This window comes from Arachis ipaensis, chromosome B3, assembly GCF_059453495.1.
Source record: "Arachis ipaensis isolate K30076 ecotype BB chromosome B3, ASM5945349v1, whole genome shotgun sequence".
Taxonomy (NCBI): Eukaryota; Viridiplantae; Streptophyta; class Magnoliopsida; order Fabales; family Fabaceae; genus Arachis; species Arachis ipaensis.
Window position 1 is genome coordinate 45,884,603 of NC_142438.1, and position 16,571 is coordinate 45,901,173.

The 16,571-nt window shown below is 29.1% G+C and overlaps 2 protein-coding genes across 2 annotated transcripts; one reads left to right on the top strand and one right to left on the bottom strand.

The window, feature by feature from the left end:
- Positions 1 to 6,060: 6,060 nt before the first annotated feature.
- Positions 6,061 to 6,962, bottom strand: LOC107630412 (uncharacterized). The gene has a single exon (XM_016333522.3). It carries the CDS (start codon positions 6,880 to 6,882, stop codon positions 6,373 to 6,375), a length of 510 nt encoding a protein of 169 aa, XP_016189008.1. The 5' UTR covers positions 6,883 to 6,962; the 3' UTR covers positions 6,061 to 6,372.
- A 7,986-nt stretch (positions 6,963 to 14,948) lies between these two features.
- On the top strand, positions 14,949 to 15,561 carry LOC107634419 (serine/threonine-protein phosphatase 5-like). The gene is made up of 3 exons (XM_016337927.3): positions 14,949 to 15,090; positions 15,197 to 15,305; positions 15,399 to 15,561. Exons 1-3 carry the CDS (start codon positions 14,949 to 14,951, stop codon positions 15,559 to 15,561), a joined length of 414 nt encoding a protein of 137 aa, XP_016193413.1.
- Positions 15,562 to 16,571: the final 1,010 nt, after the last annotated feature.

The following is a 16,571-nucleotide window of genomic DNA, read 5'->3' on the forward strand; positions in this document are numbered from 1 at the left end:
AACCTCTTTGCAACTTTTTGCACACCATAAAATTCTTCTCCAAGAATTAGGCTCACATACATTTATGTGTGTAGAGGTAAAGGAATAAAACTCTTGTTATTCTCTCCTGTTTCTCATATTTTCCTCTACTCTTGGCATACATATATATAGTATGAGATTTATTTCTGATTTTAAATTTGAATCTCAATTCAAATTTAAATCATATCTTGAAATTCCAAATCTGAATCTTTCAAATTTATGAATCATATCATAACTCAATTTGAAACAGAATCAGTTAGGATCTCATCCAAATTTAAAATTCAAATTCAGAAATAGAATAACTAATTATTCTCAAATCTCATTTAATATTCTCAATTATCATACTATTATTATATTCTTGGTGCTAGCAAAGAATATAATAATATTCTATTTGAATTAATATAATTATTTATTTGATCAAATCAAAATAATAATTAAATAATTCTACAGCAAAGATTAGAACACTCGTTAGTGTGTGACCCCATAGGTTCAATACTAAGCGGGTAGTAAATTAGTCATACTAAATTTACTAATCAAGGTTGACGTCTAGCAACACTCCTCAACGACCCGATAGTATGAAGTAATATATTTTTACTAAGAACCTTAGAAGAATAAAGTATAATTCCTTCTATCTTTCCAGCTCTTAGTTAACCCTTAGAGTATGGTTTAATTGTCAAACTCTAACTTGTTACTATTATTATAATGAACTGTGAATGATTTAAGAAACTCATTTCTTCATTCATTCAATCCCCTTGTCCAAGATTTTATTCATCTCAGTCATTATAATCATAGAGCTCAAACTCTTTACCGAGAGTTGACGGATTCCTTATTGACTAATCATTAATTCTACAAGTATTTAAATCATACCCAATATCCATTCAACTAGCACCCTAGGGTATTAGGTGTCCAGAATCAAAGTATAATAAATACATTGTTAATTACTATGACAGTCATAGGTCAAAGGAAACTCTATTACTATGTTTATCTTGAGAATATCCTATTGACAAATATACGGTAATTATAACCATTAGGAATTCTCAAAGTGAGTCAGTTCAATTGTCATATCTCTATATGCACCATCTATATATATAATTTAATAAATGAGATCTATTAATTTTCATCCAATGAAGACCATTATATATATATATATATATATATATATATATATAATTTAATAAATGAGATCTATTAATCTTCATCCAATGAAGACCATTATATATATATATATATTTTTTGATCTTTTCGGATTATTAATGTCCTTTTTAATAATCCTATGACCAAGAACAATTTAGATTAAATTATAAAAAATTTACCTTTCAATATTATGATCACTATCACAATGATAAATCTATAAATTTAATCAAAGACTTTATTATATTAACATTTTAATATAATAACAATAACAAATTATTTGACACGTGATTGATTGGATTGTGGTCATACTACTTATTCCTAACAGAATTGGAGATAGGCAGCGTGGGGGGTTTGGGAGAGAGATTAGGGTTTTTGGGGAGTGAAAATGAAAATAAAATTAGGGTAAATTTTAATGAGTGATCATTCAATTCTTAATTTCAAAAATATAAAATATATATTTATTAATTAGAAGTGTTTACAAAGTTGGCTAGTTTGATTTGTCTATTTATATTTTTTTTTATACAAAAATAATTTCTTTCAAATAATATATACGATCTTTAACTTGAATGTGGCACACTGGCACTTAATGCCGAAAATGAAATAGCCTCCAATTCATGATACTTATGGTAATAGACTTTTTAGAAGAGAAATAAACCACTTTTGGGTCTCCTTTTTTCTAACCCCATTGCTCAAACTGATTGATACTTTGATAGATATATCGTGAAGTAAACCGCGGTTTCCGCCGTATTTTGAATGAGTCAGATTAAACATTTTTGTTTTTTGCTTTGTTCTTCAATCTTCATTGAAGCCTCATTATGTCAACTAGGCACGCTATATATTAGTCGAAAGTCAAACGAACATTCACTTTTTTCTATTTTGACCACGTGAATAATTTACTAATGAAATGGTATACCAAATCTCCTAATTTATTTAGTTTACTTTTTAGGTTTGTGACCCGGTCTAGCCTAATCTTACATTAATTGATGAAATTGAACAACGTACTTATTATTTTGTGTTTAGTTAATGCATAAAGCTTTAATAAATACGTCAATGAGGTAACGTAGCAAAAACACAAATTTGACATAAACTTAAATCTCCTGAAAAGATAAAAGAAACAAATATGGAAGGGTTTGAAATTTTGAATGTATCTGCGTGCGTTTTCAGGCTTCAAAACATTGATGGGGTTATGCACAAGGAGGAAACAAAGATTTGCTTAGCTTTTAGATGATTCACCAAAGATGGAAAATTAATTTTTCTTTTTCTTTTAAAAAAAATTTTCTTGCTAACATATTCTAAAGATAAATTTTAAGAACACTATAAAAAATATATTAATAAAAAATATGTTATTAAAAATATTTAATTATTTTTAATGCATTGAATATTTAAAAATTTCTATTATTATGTTCTTCAAATATAATCTTAGAACACATTTTAATTAAATCCTTTAAATTAAACTTTATAATAGCATAAAGAAAAAAGAACATAATTAGATAGGAAATGTGTAATTTTCTTTGAAGAAAATATTTTACTATTATTGAAAAATAATTTTTTTACATTTTTAATATAATAATTATATAAAAATTGTAAAAATTTATTATTATATTCTTAAAATATGGTTTAATTTTAAAACGCATTTTAACCAAATTCTTAAAAAGATTCTCTACAATAACATAATGAAAAAAGAAAGCGACGAAGAATAGTATGTAGGGGCTAAGATTAATTTTTAGTAGAAAAAGATAGAGAATTAGTTAGTATTAACTCAAATAATGGAAGATAAAAACGTTAATCACTTAATATTTTTCTATAATATAAAGATCATGAAATATAAGAGCTTAAAAAAAACTTCTAAAATATAAAACTACTTAATTAAAATTATGCTAAATCTATATAATAACCTGCATAATTTATTCAACCTTAAAATAATAAAACCAGATGTTCCTTATTCTAACTTGATTATTGTCATTATTCTTGTATTTTGTCGATGTTTATGGTGTATTTTAAATATAGAACGACCTCCCACACTGTAGTCTAAGTTGTCTAGCTATGTTGAATTAATTAAATATCCTAGTATATAATTTTGATTCAATTGATAGCACTATTAAGTGGCACAAGAACGTTTGATTAAGGAACAAATTAAAGAATGAAGTTGTTCCCCTATCTCTTAGAACAAGAAAATAATATATCTTGCACTTACTAGGATATAGGAGTCCTCCTCCATCATATTCAACTTGTTTAAGGTTTTAAATTAATTGCAAGAGGATCAAATTCGGATAAGACCTAATCAAATATATTTTTTCATATTCCTTTATTCTGTTGTCTTGTACCAAATTTCCCGCGCGTCTAAATTATATATTCATATGTCTTAATTAAGTAACTAAATTTTATTAATAAATAAAATAATTGTATTATTTGTATTATTTGAAACTCATTCCTTTGAAGAATTTGATATAAAAAAATGTTATATGATCAAATTATTTTTGTAACTAAATTTAATTAAATTTTAATTTTTAACACAAATAATTCATGTTTGGTCAATTAGACATACGGTGATGATAATATATAGTTATTAGAGGTTGAATTTTAAAATAAATAAATTTAGAAACTTTATACAATAATGTGGTAGGGTGACGATCTAATATATCTTTTTGAAGGAGTTCAAATACATCAATAATTAAAAAAATATAATTAATAGTAAACATTGTAATAGAATTATTATTTTGGTATAATATTGGTATATTGATGATGATGTAATAAGTGTATGTGTCTAAAATTTAAATTACTGACTCCATGATAGCAATGCTGAAGGAAAGTGACTGATTTAGGTATATTCAAATGTTTAGGTGTGATAGCAGTAATTTGATAAATTTTTATAAAGTAATTAGATTGAATTTATCTTTTACTGTGTCGGGACTACAAGAAAAATCAGTATTTATAATAAAAAAATTGTTACAAAAAAATTTGAATTTTAAAATGAAAAAAATTTGTAACAAAAAAATTATTATAAGATTATTGTAATCTATTCTGTTACAAAAAATTTTTATAACAATTTTTTTTTAATACAGAAACTAAAATTTATTATAAAAGTGGTAACATTTTTTTACCTTTAAAATATTTTTTGTAATAATATAATTTTTCTATTATAAAATTTTGTTATAAAATATAATTTAATTTTGTAATATTTTTTATTCATTTAGTTAAAAGCACAATATTTATTTTGTAATAATTTTTTAATATAAATTGCACACATAATTTATTAAATTATATTATTTTTTAATTAATTAATATATTAACTAATTTACTGAAAAAATTAATATTTATATATAATATATAATAAGTAATAACATATATAATTTAAATATAATTTATTTAACTAAGATTGTTTTAAAGTAAAATAATATTAGTATCATATTGATTTGTTCTACAAGTTCAACCAAAAATTAAAAAATCCTATATAAATTAGTGTTTCTATAAATTAAAATTTCTTGAGTCTTTGAACTAATATGTTATTATTATTTTGACACTTCTATAAATATAAAAAACTAAAATAAAAATTAGAAATAATATATAACACTAATTACAAGTTTTATCATTCATTTTTATTCAAAATTTTTAAAAATATTTTAACAGAACTCTCCTAAAATTTGAATATTTTTATCATCTATAATGGTCAAAAGTACTAATAACAATCGAAAAAAAAAACTCAACCAATTTTTTTTATGCAATTTTTTTTTCTTCAACTCATCAGTAAATTACTATTGTACTAACTTGCTAAACTTAATTACTAAAATAACTTAGTAATGTAATATCATCACCCATTGGTATATATTCTATTATATATATGATAATTAGAGTGCGAGTATTCTTCATTAGGTATTTGACCTGGTTATTTGTTTTTTTCTTGAAAACTATCTTCAAATGCAGCAGTTGGAATTGCATTGCATATATAGTTTGATCAGTAATTGTTATGGTATAAAGAAATCAGTAAATAAATAAATTATTTACATAAATACACATTAAAACGTAATATACAACTGCATGCATAAAATAAATTAATTATTTACATAAAATATATATTTAAATATAAAATACACATTAAAATATATAAAAGAACGAATATAAATATACACAATATATAATATCTAATTCTTTCATATATAATAGATATATTATTTTTTCTAATAACAAATTATAAGCAAATGTAAAAAAACGTAGCATAAATAGTCACAGTAATATTAGATAGGTAATAATTAAAATTATCTTATTTAATATAAGATTTATAATTTTACATATAAAATATTTATAATTATATATTTAAAATTATACAATTATTTTAATAATAATTAAATACTAAATAAAATAACTTTAAACTACTTAAACTATTATTTTAACAAAAATATTACACGTATAATTTTATTTTAAATTAAATTTAACTAAATTAAATAATAAAATGTGAGTGAGTAAATAAATAAAAATAATACAAATAATTTTTATTAATATTAAATTAACTTAGTTAAATTTAATTGTCAAAAACACTTATACGTATAAAATTACTCTTTTTATAATTTCCCAAAAGCATTATTGAAAAATTAAATACACAACAGTAATTTTCATTTCCATATGTTATTACTCAATCGCAGAATCTAATTACACACAAACATCAAATGGTCTCTCATTTAGTAATTTATGTAGCTACATAGCACTCAATGAATTTTATACATGCTCGTAAAATCATTTTTTTTTTACCGAAAATAGAAAACTCGAATTCGTAGCTTCGTAGGTAAGTATCTATGCCAGTTGAAGTATAATTTACATGCTCGTAAAATCAATTTAATATACCCATTCAATTATAACTATATAATTTTATTTATAATAGTAAAAAAAAAAAGTTATATTAAGAATCCATAATTATGCTCCTCCTGAAGTATATTACTGCCATAGATAGATGAAACCATTCCTCAAACTCACTCACATTCACACTTGAAAAGTAGAACAACTAGAACACATACACGTCTCACAAATTTGAATTTCATCATCACAAACTCTACACATGAAAAACCAAGTCTCCAACAACACTAAAAGTATACTAGTAAATCAAACTAAAGAAAAGAAAATCTAAAGAAGCGTTTTTCCAAAGCATATCTGTTTAGGCTAATTATTATTAATCTAATAACTGAAATGAATCATAATAGGGATAATACATATAATTTTCTTTTCTTTTTCTCAGTGAGCTTCTTGTGTAGGGCGCGTGAGATACCCAGGCAAGGGGCTGGCGCGTGGGGACCTAAGAGGAACCTCACTCACCTGCTTTCCGTTGATATCGTAATATATAACGCCGGAGAAATCCAACGGCTCACACTTCCCTCCCATCAGTATCTCCTTCTGCCACACTCCACCGTCGCCCCAACCACCCTCCGCCGCCGCACTACAACCACTTCCCTTCTTCTTCTGGTTGTGATGACCGAATGGCAGCAACGCCTTGCTGCTTATGTTGCTGAGCAGCTTCTTCGGCGCCGCCAGCGGAGACTTCGGCGGCGGTGTCCTCAGCTCAATTTTCCAATCGTCGTCGTCAAAGCCTCCGTCCGTCACGGTTTTGGCCGCAGCGAATTTTGGTTTAGACTTAAGGCGGCTGGCACGTTTGGCGAGGAGAGAGAAGACGGCAGTTATTGCTACGAGGAAGCCATTGGAGCGATTATGTTTCGAAGAATCTGAGGATTCTGAAACGTGAACCATGGTGCGAGCCAAGAACCCTTTCTTCAGTTCTTCTCTTTAGCAGGTTCTCCTAGTTTTTTTTTTTTTTTTTTTTTTTTTCCGGAGTTTGAAAAGTGAGGAAGGGTTTATATAAGTGCGCGGTGGAGAGTCCACGCTTCTTTGGGTTGACTCAATCTTTTAGTTAATTTTTTTCATTTTCTATATTTATTTAGTTATTTTATTCAATATTTTTTTGAATATCAAATTATTTAGTTAGAGTTTTGGTCTTTTGGTAGAGAGATATATATTGGTAGGCAAGACATGGAACAATTCTTCCATCTGTCTTGTATTAATTATTATTATTATTATTATTATTATTATTATTATTATTATTACCTTTGTGTGTTCAAATTAATTGGTTAGCAAATAAAGAAACAAAATAATGTGTATTCTTGTTATTATTTTCTTAAGATTGAAAATAAATCCATGGTCATGACTAGATATTATTTTTTTTCTTTTTCTGTAGAAGTGACTTGATGGAAAATTTATTGAGTGTTTGAAGAACTATTTAATTAACTTGAAAAGAAAATGGATTTATGATGTTATATTTATATATTCTTTTGTTAATTTTTTAGAGTTTAAATTTTGATATATTTATAATGTATTTAATAATTAATCAAATTATGTATTTAGATAATTTTTTAATGATATTATGAAAATGAGTTAATTTTGATGATAACAAAATATATAGTTAGATCTCTCTTTTATATTATTAGTATATGAAAATTAAATTTATTAACTAAATAATACGTTATTTACTATATTTGTAAATTTTTATAGTAATTTAAATTTTAATTATTCTTCACATACAAGCTATTTTACTATATAAGTTCTTTTTTTCTAAATCACCCTCACGCGCGCATCTACACATGCTCATTTTACGTGCCTCTTAATTCAACAGATTTCAATCAAAGCGCGAATATATAACTTCCCCTTTTCAAAAGGATTTCGTTTCTTTTTTCAAATTTGTCTGTGTTTTTCTTCATTTGTTTTCGCGCGTTCTCTTTCATCGTTTTTGTGCATTTTTCTCTGCGTTTTCTTTCTTCGTTTTGTTCGATTTCCTTTGTTCTCTACGTCCGTTTTTGAAATCAAGCTCTGAAATCGTTTTGAAAATAATGAATGATTCAAGTTCAGATTGTCAGTTGGACCAAAGCGAAGTGGATTATTGTTTTGAATCGAATGAAGTGTCTGAGGTGTGGTTGAATTTTAATTAATGTTTTCGTTAGTAGTTTATGATTATCTAGGTGAATAATGTTATGAACTTTGCTTGTGAAAATTGCTGTTCATTGTTGATTGTTTGAATTGAATGTAATGTAGTTGTTCTCATGAAAATTGTTGTTCATTGCTGTCCATTTTATATAAGTTTTTTTGGGGTAAATTAGACATATTTGGGTGTAATAAATGAGATTTTTGGTGTATTTACAGGTTCTGACTTGTCAATTGAACGAGAATGAATTGTATTATTGTTTTGACTCGAATCAAGTAGTGAGGTGTGGTTTGAATCTAGATAATATAGTTTGTTCATAGTTTAAGATTTTACAGTTGAATTGTTTTAGTTTCTATTTGATGCTTATTGAATAGTTGTTGTTGCATTCTATAATTTATCCTAATTTTTAATATGGTGTATTGTGGACTTTTTTGGGTGTATTTTGTAGTTTCTATGCAATGTTGATCAGGAGTTTGTTCCAAAGATTGGAATAACTTTTAAGACGCTTAAAGATGCTGCAAAATTCTATAAAGATTAATGAAAAGGGTAATGAAATTAAGAACCAATTGATTACATGTAGCAGAGAGGGGAAATGGAAATCGAAAATATCTCCGACCGAGAAGACAAATTCTTCAGGTGGTTTAAATTGTCCTGCAAGAATTTATATACACATATTGAAGAACATTGGTGTTTGGATCATTTCGAAGATCGTGTTGTATCATTCACATCTCTGTTGTCCAAATCAAGCAAAGATGCTTAAACAGAACAGGGAGCTAAGCATATCCATGCATCGTACAATAGAGAATAATGAGGAAGCCAGAATCAGACCAAGCAAAACATACCAATCATTTGTCGCAGCAGCCGGGGGTTACTTCGAGTTAAATTTTATCGAAAAAGACGTGAGAAATTACATCACGAGAGAAGTGCGGAATGTTTCGCAACTAGAGGATGCAAAAGAATTCGAAAAATACTTATTAAGAATGAAAGAGAAGAATCCGAATTTCTTTTTCGAGCTCGAACTAAAGGTCGATCAGTCGATTAAGATTACCTTTTAGGCGGGTGAGAATAAGAGAATATCCAAAAAATAGACTAAATTCAAAGATAGAAAAACAGATTGCAAATGTTTCAAAAAAAAAAGAAAACGAAAACTTTAAACAAAGTAAAAGTAAAGTTATTTAAATAGGGTGGATAATTAATCAGTTTATTATTATTAATAGTTTTGCTAATACGTGAGTTTATTTTTTCGCAGTTGAACCTTTTTTATGACAAATCAGTGATCTAATCAAATTCTAGCATGCTTCTCTTAGAGTGATTCTTCGTATTTTATTATTGCCAATTTAAAAATTTAAGATGGAGGTCCAGTTTTATCTAAATAAAATACACGTAGAAGATGATCGATGGTTTCATTCCCTTAAATAATAATATCAAATATATTAAAACAAAATATTGGTTCCATGATGCCATAATTTTAGACATGTAACTCAAGGCAAGTTTTAATAAGTTGGATTAAACACTTTAATAACTACTGTCATCAAATTATTTGTTGTAAAAATTTAAATTAATAAAGAGAGTTTAATTTTGTGATTAAAATTTAAATAATTAATTTTTATATTAATTGCATAAATAATTATCTAAATATACAATTGTAATTATATAATTATGTAAAATATTTTATATTAATAATGTATTAAAATTAAATTCTAATAAAAAATACATAAATTATTATATTTATAATATATTTTTTAAAATATTATAAAATTATTTATTTTAAAAAATTAAATGAATAAAAATATACGTAAATAATTATTCTCTATCAATAACAATGCATGAAAAACCTTGTGATGATATATTTATAAACCTATATTAACATATGGAGGACGAATTAGTGAGCATCAAATCATGGTATCCACTTGTCTTTATCCCTGCCATAATGAATGCAACCTCAAACAACAAAGTGGTTTGGTTCAATCAATGGCGGTGCCAATGCCGAAGTGCAGTAGACTTTTCTATATGTAATTAGTATCTATCCATATATTTTATGGTCATATTTTGTTGATTAGGTTTGATTGCTGTATTGATCTTTATACTTTTATTAAACTTTTAACGAAATTTTTTATTAAATAATTTGGTTTTTATACTAAATAAAAAGAACATTTATTTCTGAAATATTCTATAATTTATTTTATATCAAATATAAAAATAATATTTCAATAATATATCATACTTCTTTAATAAAAGAGAATGTAATATGAAAGTTAATTATAAACTTTTAATATAAGAAGTCACAATAGCTTATCGCATTTTGGATAATGATGCAATTATTTATGCCATAATGCAAAGGGCAAGTCTATCTTTCGAAAACATCTGGAGGTGGTGGGCCAAGTGGGCAACTTATGTGGGCCTCACATAGGTCCCACCAATTTGCGTGCCAAACTTTGTTAATTAATTGTCCTTCTTATACGGTTTGCACTATATTTAATGCACTCCTCCGCCTCCTCGGAAAGATTTTATAACCACTATTTTTGAGTAACCTCTAAATTAATCCTTTAAAATTATGCTTGTATCCAAAATTTTTTTCAGAATTTAACTGCATCAGAAAAATTTTTGAGATTGAAAAAATTATATTACATTTATTTTTGTTTTTTTTTTCTCGTGTTATCCATTTTGTCATAAGTAATTTGACAAAAAAAAAATAATAAATTAACATAGTGTAATCTTTTATGATATAATTGAATTTTAAAATTTTTTTATGAAAATAATTAATCTCAGAGATTATTTTAGAATTCAACTCTTATTATTTTTTATTCAAAAATATTATATGCATGAATAAAATTAATTATTATATATTTATAAATAAATATATGTGTTGTTTAATTTATTTTTAATATAAATTTTATATCAATAATTAATTTAATAATTAATTTTTAGTGTACACATAATATAATTATTTTTTATTTTAATATAATTTTTAGATAATTCACATGAATAAAATGAATGAAGTTAAAAACTACACAAATGTCCAAAACATAAATAAATTACACATCTGTCTTATTTATATTTCTATGTAAATTAAATTAGTGTAACTCGAATTACAGTTTTACATGTAAAATCAAATCAAATGAATTCGATTTAGCACGAGTCACAATAAATCGACGTAGGCTACTTCAATTTATTGGTGGAGAAACATGGCAAAATTTGTGATTACTAGATTAACCCATCCAAGTTCGAATTACAAATGAGAGTTTTTCCATGATAAATCGAATCAAATAGATTCGGATTAGTGGAAAACGCTATACTACATAAAATAGATCAACCTGATTCAATTTACTGCTGATGGACTCTATATAAGGATTTGAATTAGCTTCATACAATTACATTCACTATCCCCTTCCCTCTCCCCAAAAAAATCCATATGAGAGAGATTTTTTAGAGCACAAAGTGATAAAATTCAAAATTGCAGTCATAGATGACAACCTGAATCGTATCTACCAATTGGACGAGGTTGTCCATATCGCAGGTAATATCAATGAGGAGGTTAGTATATGAAATTTTTATTCTTTATTTTAGATTAGAAATATTAGCGATCCTTAATAATTTAGATCAGAATTATTAGATTATAAATGTTAGTTAGAGTAGTGATTTAAAATATTTTAGAAAAAACAAAAATTTGTACCTATGAACTTTTTGAACGTTGACGAAAGTACCCATCAAACAAGGAAACTAACGTTATATCCATAAAAGGTGGGTTATGTATGACAAAAGTACATAAATCCTAATTTTTGTTGACTTTTTAATAAAATTTCCAAATTAACCCTACCTTTTATCTTCAACCTCAACTCCACCACCATTTTTTCTTTTCAACTTTTCTGTTCTCCAACAAAGATTTCTTTTTCTTCATCCACCACCACACCATACTTCCTCCTCCTCCTCCTCGCCAAGTCAGAGCCTTTGGCTTCTTCAATTGACTCATGGTACTTCCTCTTCCTTTTCTCCGAAGCTTCGATTGCGGAATTGGCGGACGAATTCTCCTCGCCGGTGTCATGGTGTGCAGATCTGACATTGTTAGGATTTGAGTTTGTTCACTTGGTTATTGAGAAGGTTGAGTGGGCTCTCTCCAAAAGGATTTGTCGTCGGAGAATAAGGAAGTGAGGGCGGTGCTTGCTTCCGGCGCTGCGACAAAGAATGAGGAGAAAATACCGACAGCGAGAGGGGGCGAAGCTAAATTAGTTTGGGTTTAGGGTCCTTTGGTTTCTTTTTGCCTATTGTTTGAATTTGATGAGAATACACTGAATTAGAAAATCGAGTTTGGATGGTAGAAAGAAACCATAAAATTAGCACGATGGGACAGAACAGAGGAACACGATATCGACCTCAAATCCGGCCTGCAGAAGCAATGCTTTTAGTGGCAATTGTCTATAATCCAAACACAATGGCCAGTTGATGGGTTACTTATGTAAACATTGAATCCTTGAATACCTTTCGCAAGGTAGGGTGGTGAAAGCCATTTTTTCGGGGTTCTCTCCCAAAATAGCAGCCATTACATAATCGAAAAATACGATAGTAGAGTCGTCTATCGAACTCATTATGAACATTGAGGTGGATGAACCTGTTGTTGCTATTATTATTGGTGAATGGGATTATGTGAAGCCTTCTTAAGAAACATGCAATTAGTTGTTTCTTGAAACAACATTTCAACTGGGTAAGGTTTGTGTTTTGTGTTTGTCTTTGCTGCATAGCCCAAGAGTATGTGGATAACAAAATTGGGGCTAGGATATTTTTGGAAGAAGAGATGGTGGTGAAGTTAAAGTTGAAGATAAAGAGTAGGGATAATTTGAGAATTTTATTAAAAAGTCAACAAAAATTTAAGATTTGAGTATTTTTGTCATATGGAACCCATCTTTCATGGGTTTAATGTTAGTTTTCTTATTTGATGGGTACTTTTGTCAATGTTTACAAATTTTATGGGTACAAATGGTTATTTTTTCAAATTTTTATTAGAATTTTTAAGTTAGAAATGGTAGTGATAGTAGTGATTTAGAATTGTATTAAATTAGAATCTTTTTAAATTAGAAATGTTAGTGATAGGTGAATGTAGATTTTGTCAGAATTTGATTTCTATGGATATGGTTAGAGTAGCATATATAGTGGAAACACCATGATTAGATTTTGCATATATGTTATGATTGGATTTTAATATTTTAGGATAAGATTATCATCACTTTTGATGAAAAGGTACTTAATAAATTATAAGATTATGATTTTGGCTATTATTTATTTATTTTTCAACAGATCATGAATAGATTAAAATTCTTTTAATATAATTATTTGTTAATTATGTAAAGGTTATTATGAATTCTTAGTAAATAATTTTTTACTATTATGTAGCCGACCTGATGTATTACTAGCATTAAGAGACAGCATGGTATGTCCTTGAAAGAGTGGATCATACCATACCTATAGACTGCCGGAATATAACATCTTATGAGACTGCGACTATTAGTTTAGGTTGGATGAGCCGCTAGTTAGTGCTTTGTTGGAGAGATAATGTCCTGAGACGCATACGTTTTATATGCCATTTGGGAACTGCACCTAGGGGTGTTCAAAACCGATCCGGACCGAACTAAACTGACGAACCGAATTGAAAAAACCGAGAACCGAATTAACCAAAAACTAAAAAAACCGAAAAAAACCTATTTTGCTATTTTTTGTGCGGTTCGGTTCGATTTTCGATTTTGACTCTGAAAACCCTAACCGAACCGGTTCGAAAAAACCCTAAAAATGCCTAACCCCATCCCCCCAAACCCCCACCCCCCAAACGAACAAAGTTGCTGCCTGCTGCGCGAGTGTGAGAGCGTCCCCTTCCCCCCGGCTGTCCCTGACCCTAACCCCCCAAATCCCCAATCCCTAACCTGCAGCTGCGCTCTCTACTCTCTAGTCTCTACTACTCAGTCGCTCTCGCTCTCTCTTCTCCAAATCCCCAAAGCACGACGCCACCCACAGCACCACGCCGTCGCCCACGCACAGCACCACGCCGTCGCCGTTGAGACGCCACCACCCAGCGCCAGCAGTGTTTCTGGGTTCTCCCGCTCAGTGCCACTATCATCAGTTCAACCCACTCCCAGCACGGCAGAACCCTAACCGAGTCTCCCAGTCAGCCTTCCTCCCAAGTCAACATGGAGCCCGAGCCACCGATTCAGGTAATTTACTGTTTATTGGTGTTTAATGGTTGTTTATTGGTGGTTGTTTACTGTCAATATGGAGCCCGAGTCAATATGAACCATTTGCTATTTACTGGTGGTTGCTGTTTAGTGTTTATTGCTGTTTATGGTTGCTATTTATTGCTGTTTAATTTGAACCATTCCAAGTCAATATGGTTGCTGTTTATTGCTGTTTAATTTGCTGGTTATTGAATTATTGTTCAGTGTATTGTCCAAGTCAATATGGTTCTGTTCTTTCTAATTTGTTCTTGCAGCTTTGGTAATTTATGGTATTTTTTTTAATAGCAAATATGGAAGTGTATGGAACGGAATTAATGTTGTCATCTTTTCCTTTTTCATTAATTGTTGCATATCATGGCTCATTTAAATATAAAACTGTGGTATTGCTACATTGCTGAATACATATAGGTTGGTACTCATTGCTTTCATTTTTCATGTTTCTAAAATAATAATATTTCTTTTTGTTTGGTGTTGTTTGTGAGATCTTTAAAGGCATGCAATTCTCTTATTTATTTGATCTGCCTTTTCATAACAACTTTGATTACCTCACTTATGATATTATTTAGCATATATTGTCCAAATGTGTTTGATCTGATTTTCTTATATTAAAATAGGTCAAGAAAATGTGCCCAAATGACACTGATGCATCAAAGAAATTGAAGGAGTGTGAAAAAGCTGTTATGAAATTTAAACTTGAAGAAGCAATTGCTGTGCCAGAGCATCAAAGACGTCCAATAGCCGACTCCATAGATTTCCATTCTATAGGTACTATGTTAAATATGGCATCTTTTCTATGTTCCTCATCTATTCTATAGCTGTAGCAGTTATTCATTCGTAGGCATGAAAAAATTGGAGTTTGTTTTGATGCTAGATGTGGAGCCACAATATTCAGGAGCAAGAATAGATGGGGATGTTGTTACTTTGGATTTTGTGAAGAAAATGATGGATGATTTCAAGAATCAAAAGTGCTTACACAAACGGTACTTAAGCATAGGAGTTCATTAATAACTTTGAATTTCTTTAAGTGTTATCACTTACTAACTTTGCTTGTTTTGTCTTGGTTCTTGTATTAGTTATGCATTCCAGATTGTATTGCAAACCAGAGAAATGTTGAAAGCTTTGCCTTCTCTTGTTGATATAAATGATGGCAAACATTTTACTGTCTGTGGCAAACTTGTGTACCACATCTTTGTGCAGACAAAGAGTAGGACTCCAGAAAAGAATTTATGTACTTAGAGAATGATTAACTTGAAAAGAAAGTTAAGTTTCGTCAATGATTATTGATGTGGATTGTGTATTTGTGTTGTTACAGTAATGCCATTCAATGAATTAGTTTGGTTCTGTTCTTTCTAATTTGTTCTTGCAGCTTTTGGTAATTGATAATAGTATTGTAGTAATTTTTTTAAATTGATTGAAAAAATCAAACAAACCAAACCAAACCAAACAAACCAAACCAAACCAAACCAAACTGATTTTAATTGGTTTGGTTTGGTTCGGATGGCCTCGACAAAAAAACCGAACCAAACCGAACCGCAGTTTCATTAGACGATCGGATCGGATGACATTTCTCTCAAAAACCAAACCAAACCGCACCGCGAATACCCCTAACTGTACCGTTACATTACAAGACTTGGCGTACCAGCTAGACTGTCAGATTGATGGTGACTACGTGAGTGGATGCCTAATAGAACTTGAGATGTTTATTGAGGGTGGTTGATCTGCCTGAACTTGGCTCGAAGAGCTACTCGGTGTGTTACCTCCTGCGAACTACACTGACAAGTTCACTGTGAAGTGCAGTGGTTCCAAGAGACATTCAGTGAGCTTCCTCCAGATGTAAATGAGGAGACTGTGATGAGATATGTGAGGGCATACATTATGGTGCTATTATCAACTCAGCAGTTTGGTGACAAGTCTGGGACACGTCTACACATCCGATGACTGCCTTATGTAGCTAGGCTGGACAACATGGGAGATACAGTTGGGGGTCTGCCGCTCTTGCATGATTATATTAATACATGTGCCGTATTGCCAATAGAAATATTATTAAGTTGGCTGGTCCATTGTAGCTACTTCAGTCATGGATCTTTTAGCGGTTTCCTACTTTCAGGCTGTTGGGTTTGAGTATTTCATTGATTCTTGGCATTGAGGTACTTATGTTAAGTGTTTTATGTCGACTACTAGTTATTCTATATCTTGCTATTATTGACCTAATGTATCGGATGGCAGGTGGTCATGATATTAGCCAT

What these genes read in the sequence shown, in the direction of transcription:
- LOC107630412 (XM_016333522.3), bottom strand. Translation starts at nt 6,882, where the DNA reads ATGGTTCACGTTTCAGAATCCTCAGATTCTTCGAAACATAATCGCTCC.
- LOC107634419 (XM_016337927.3), top strand. Translation starts at nt 14,949, where the DNA reads ATGTGCCCAAATGACACTGATGCATCAAAGAAATTGAAGGAGTGTGAA. An exon ending in CATAGATTTCCATTCTATAG is followed by an intron (nt 15,091 to 15,196) that starts GTACTATGTTAA and finishes TTTTGATGCTAG; the next exon opens with ATGTGGAGCCACAATATTCA. An exon ending in CAAAAGTGCTTACACAAACG is followed by an intron (nt 15,306 to 15,398) that starts GTACTTAAGCAT and finishes TTCTTGTATTAG; the next exon opens with TTATGCATTCCAGATTGTAT.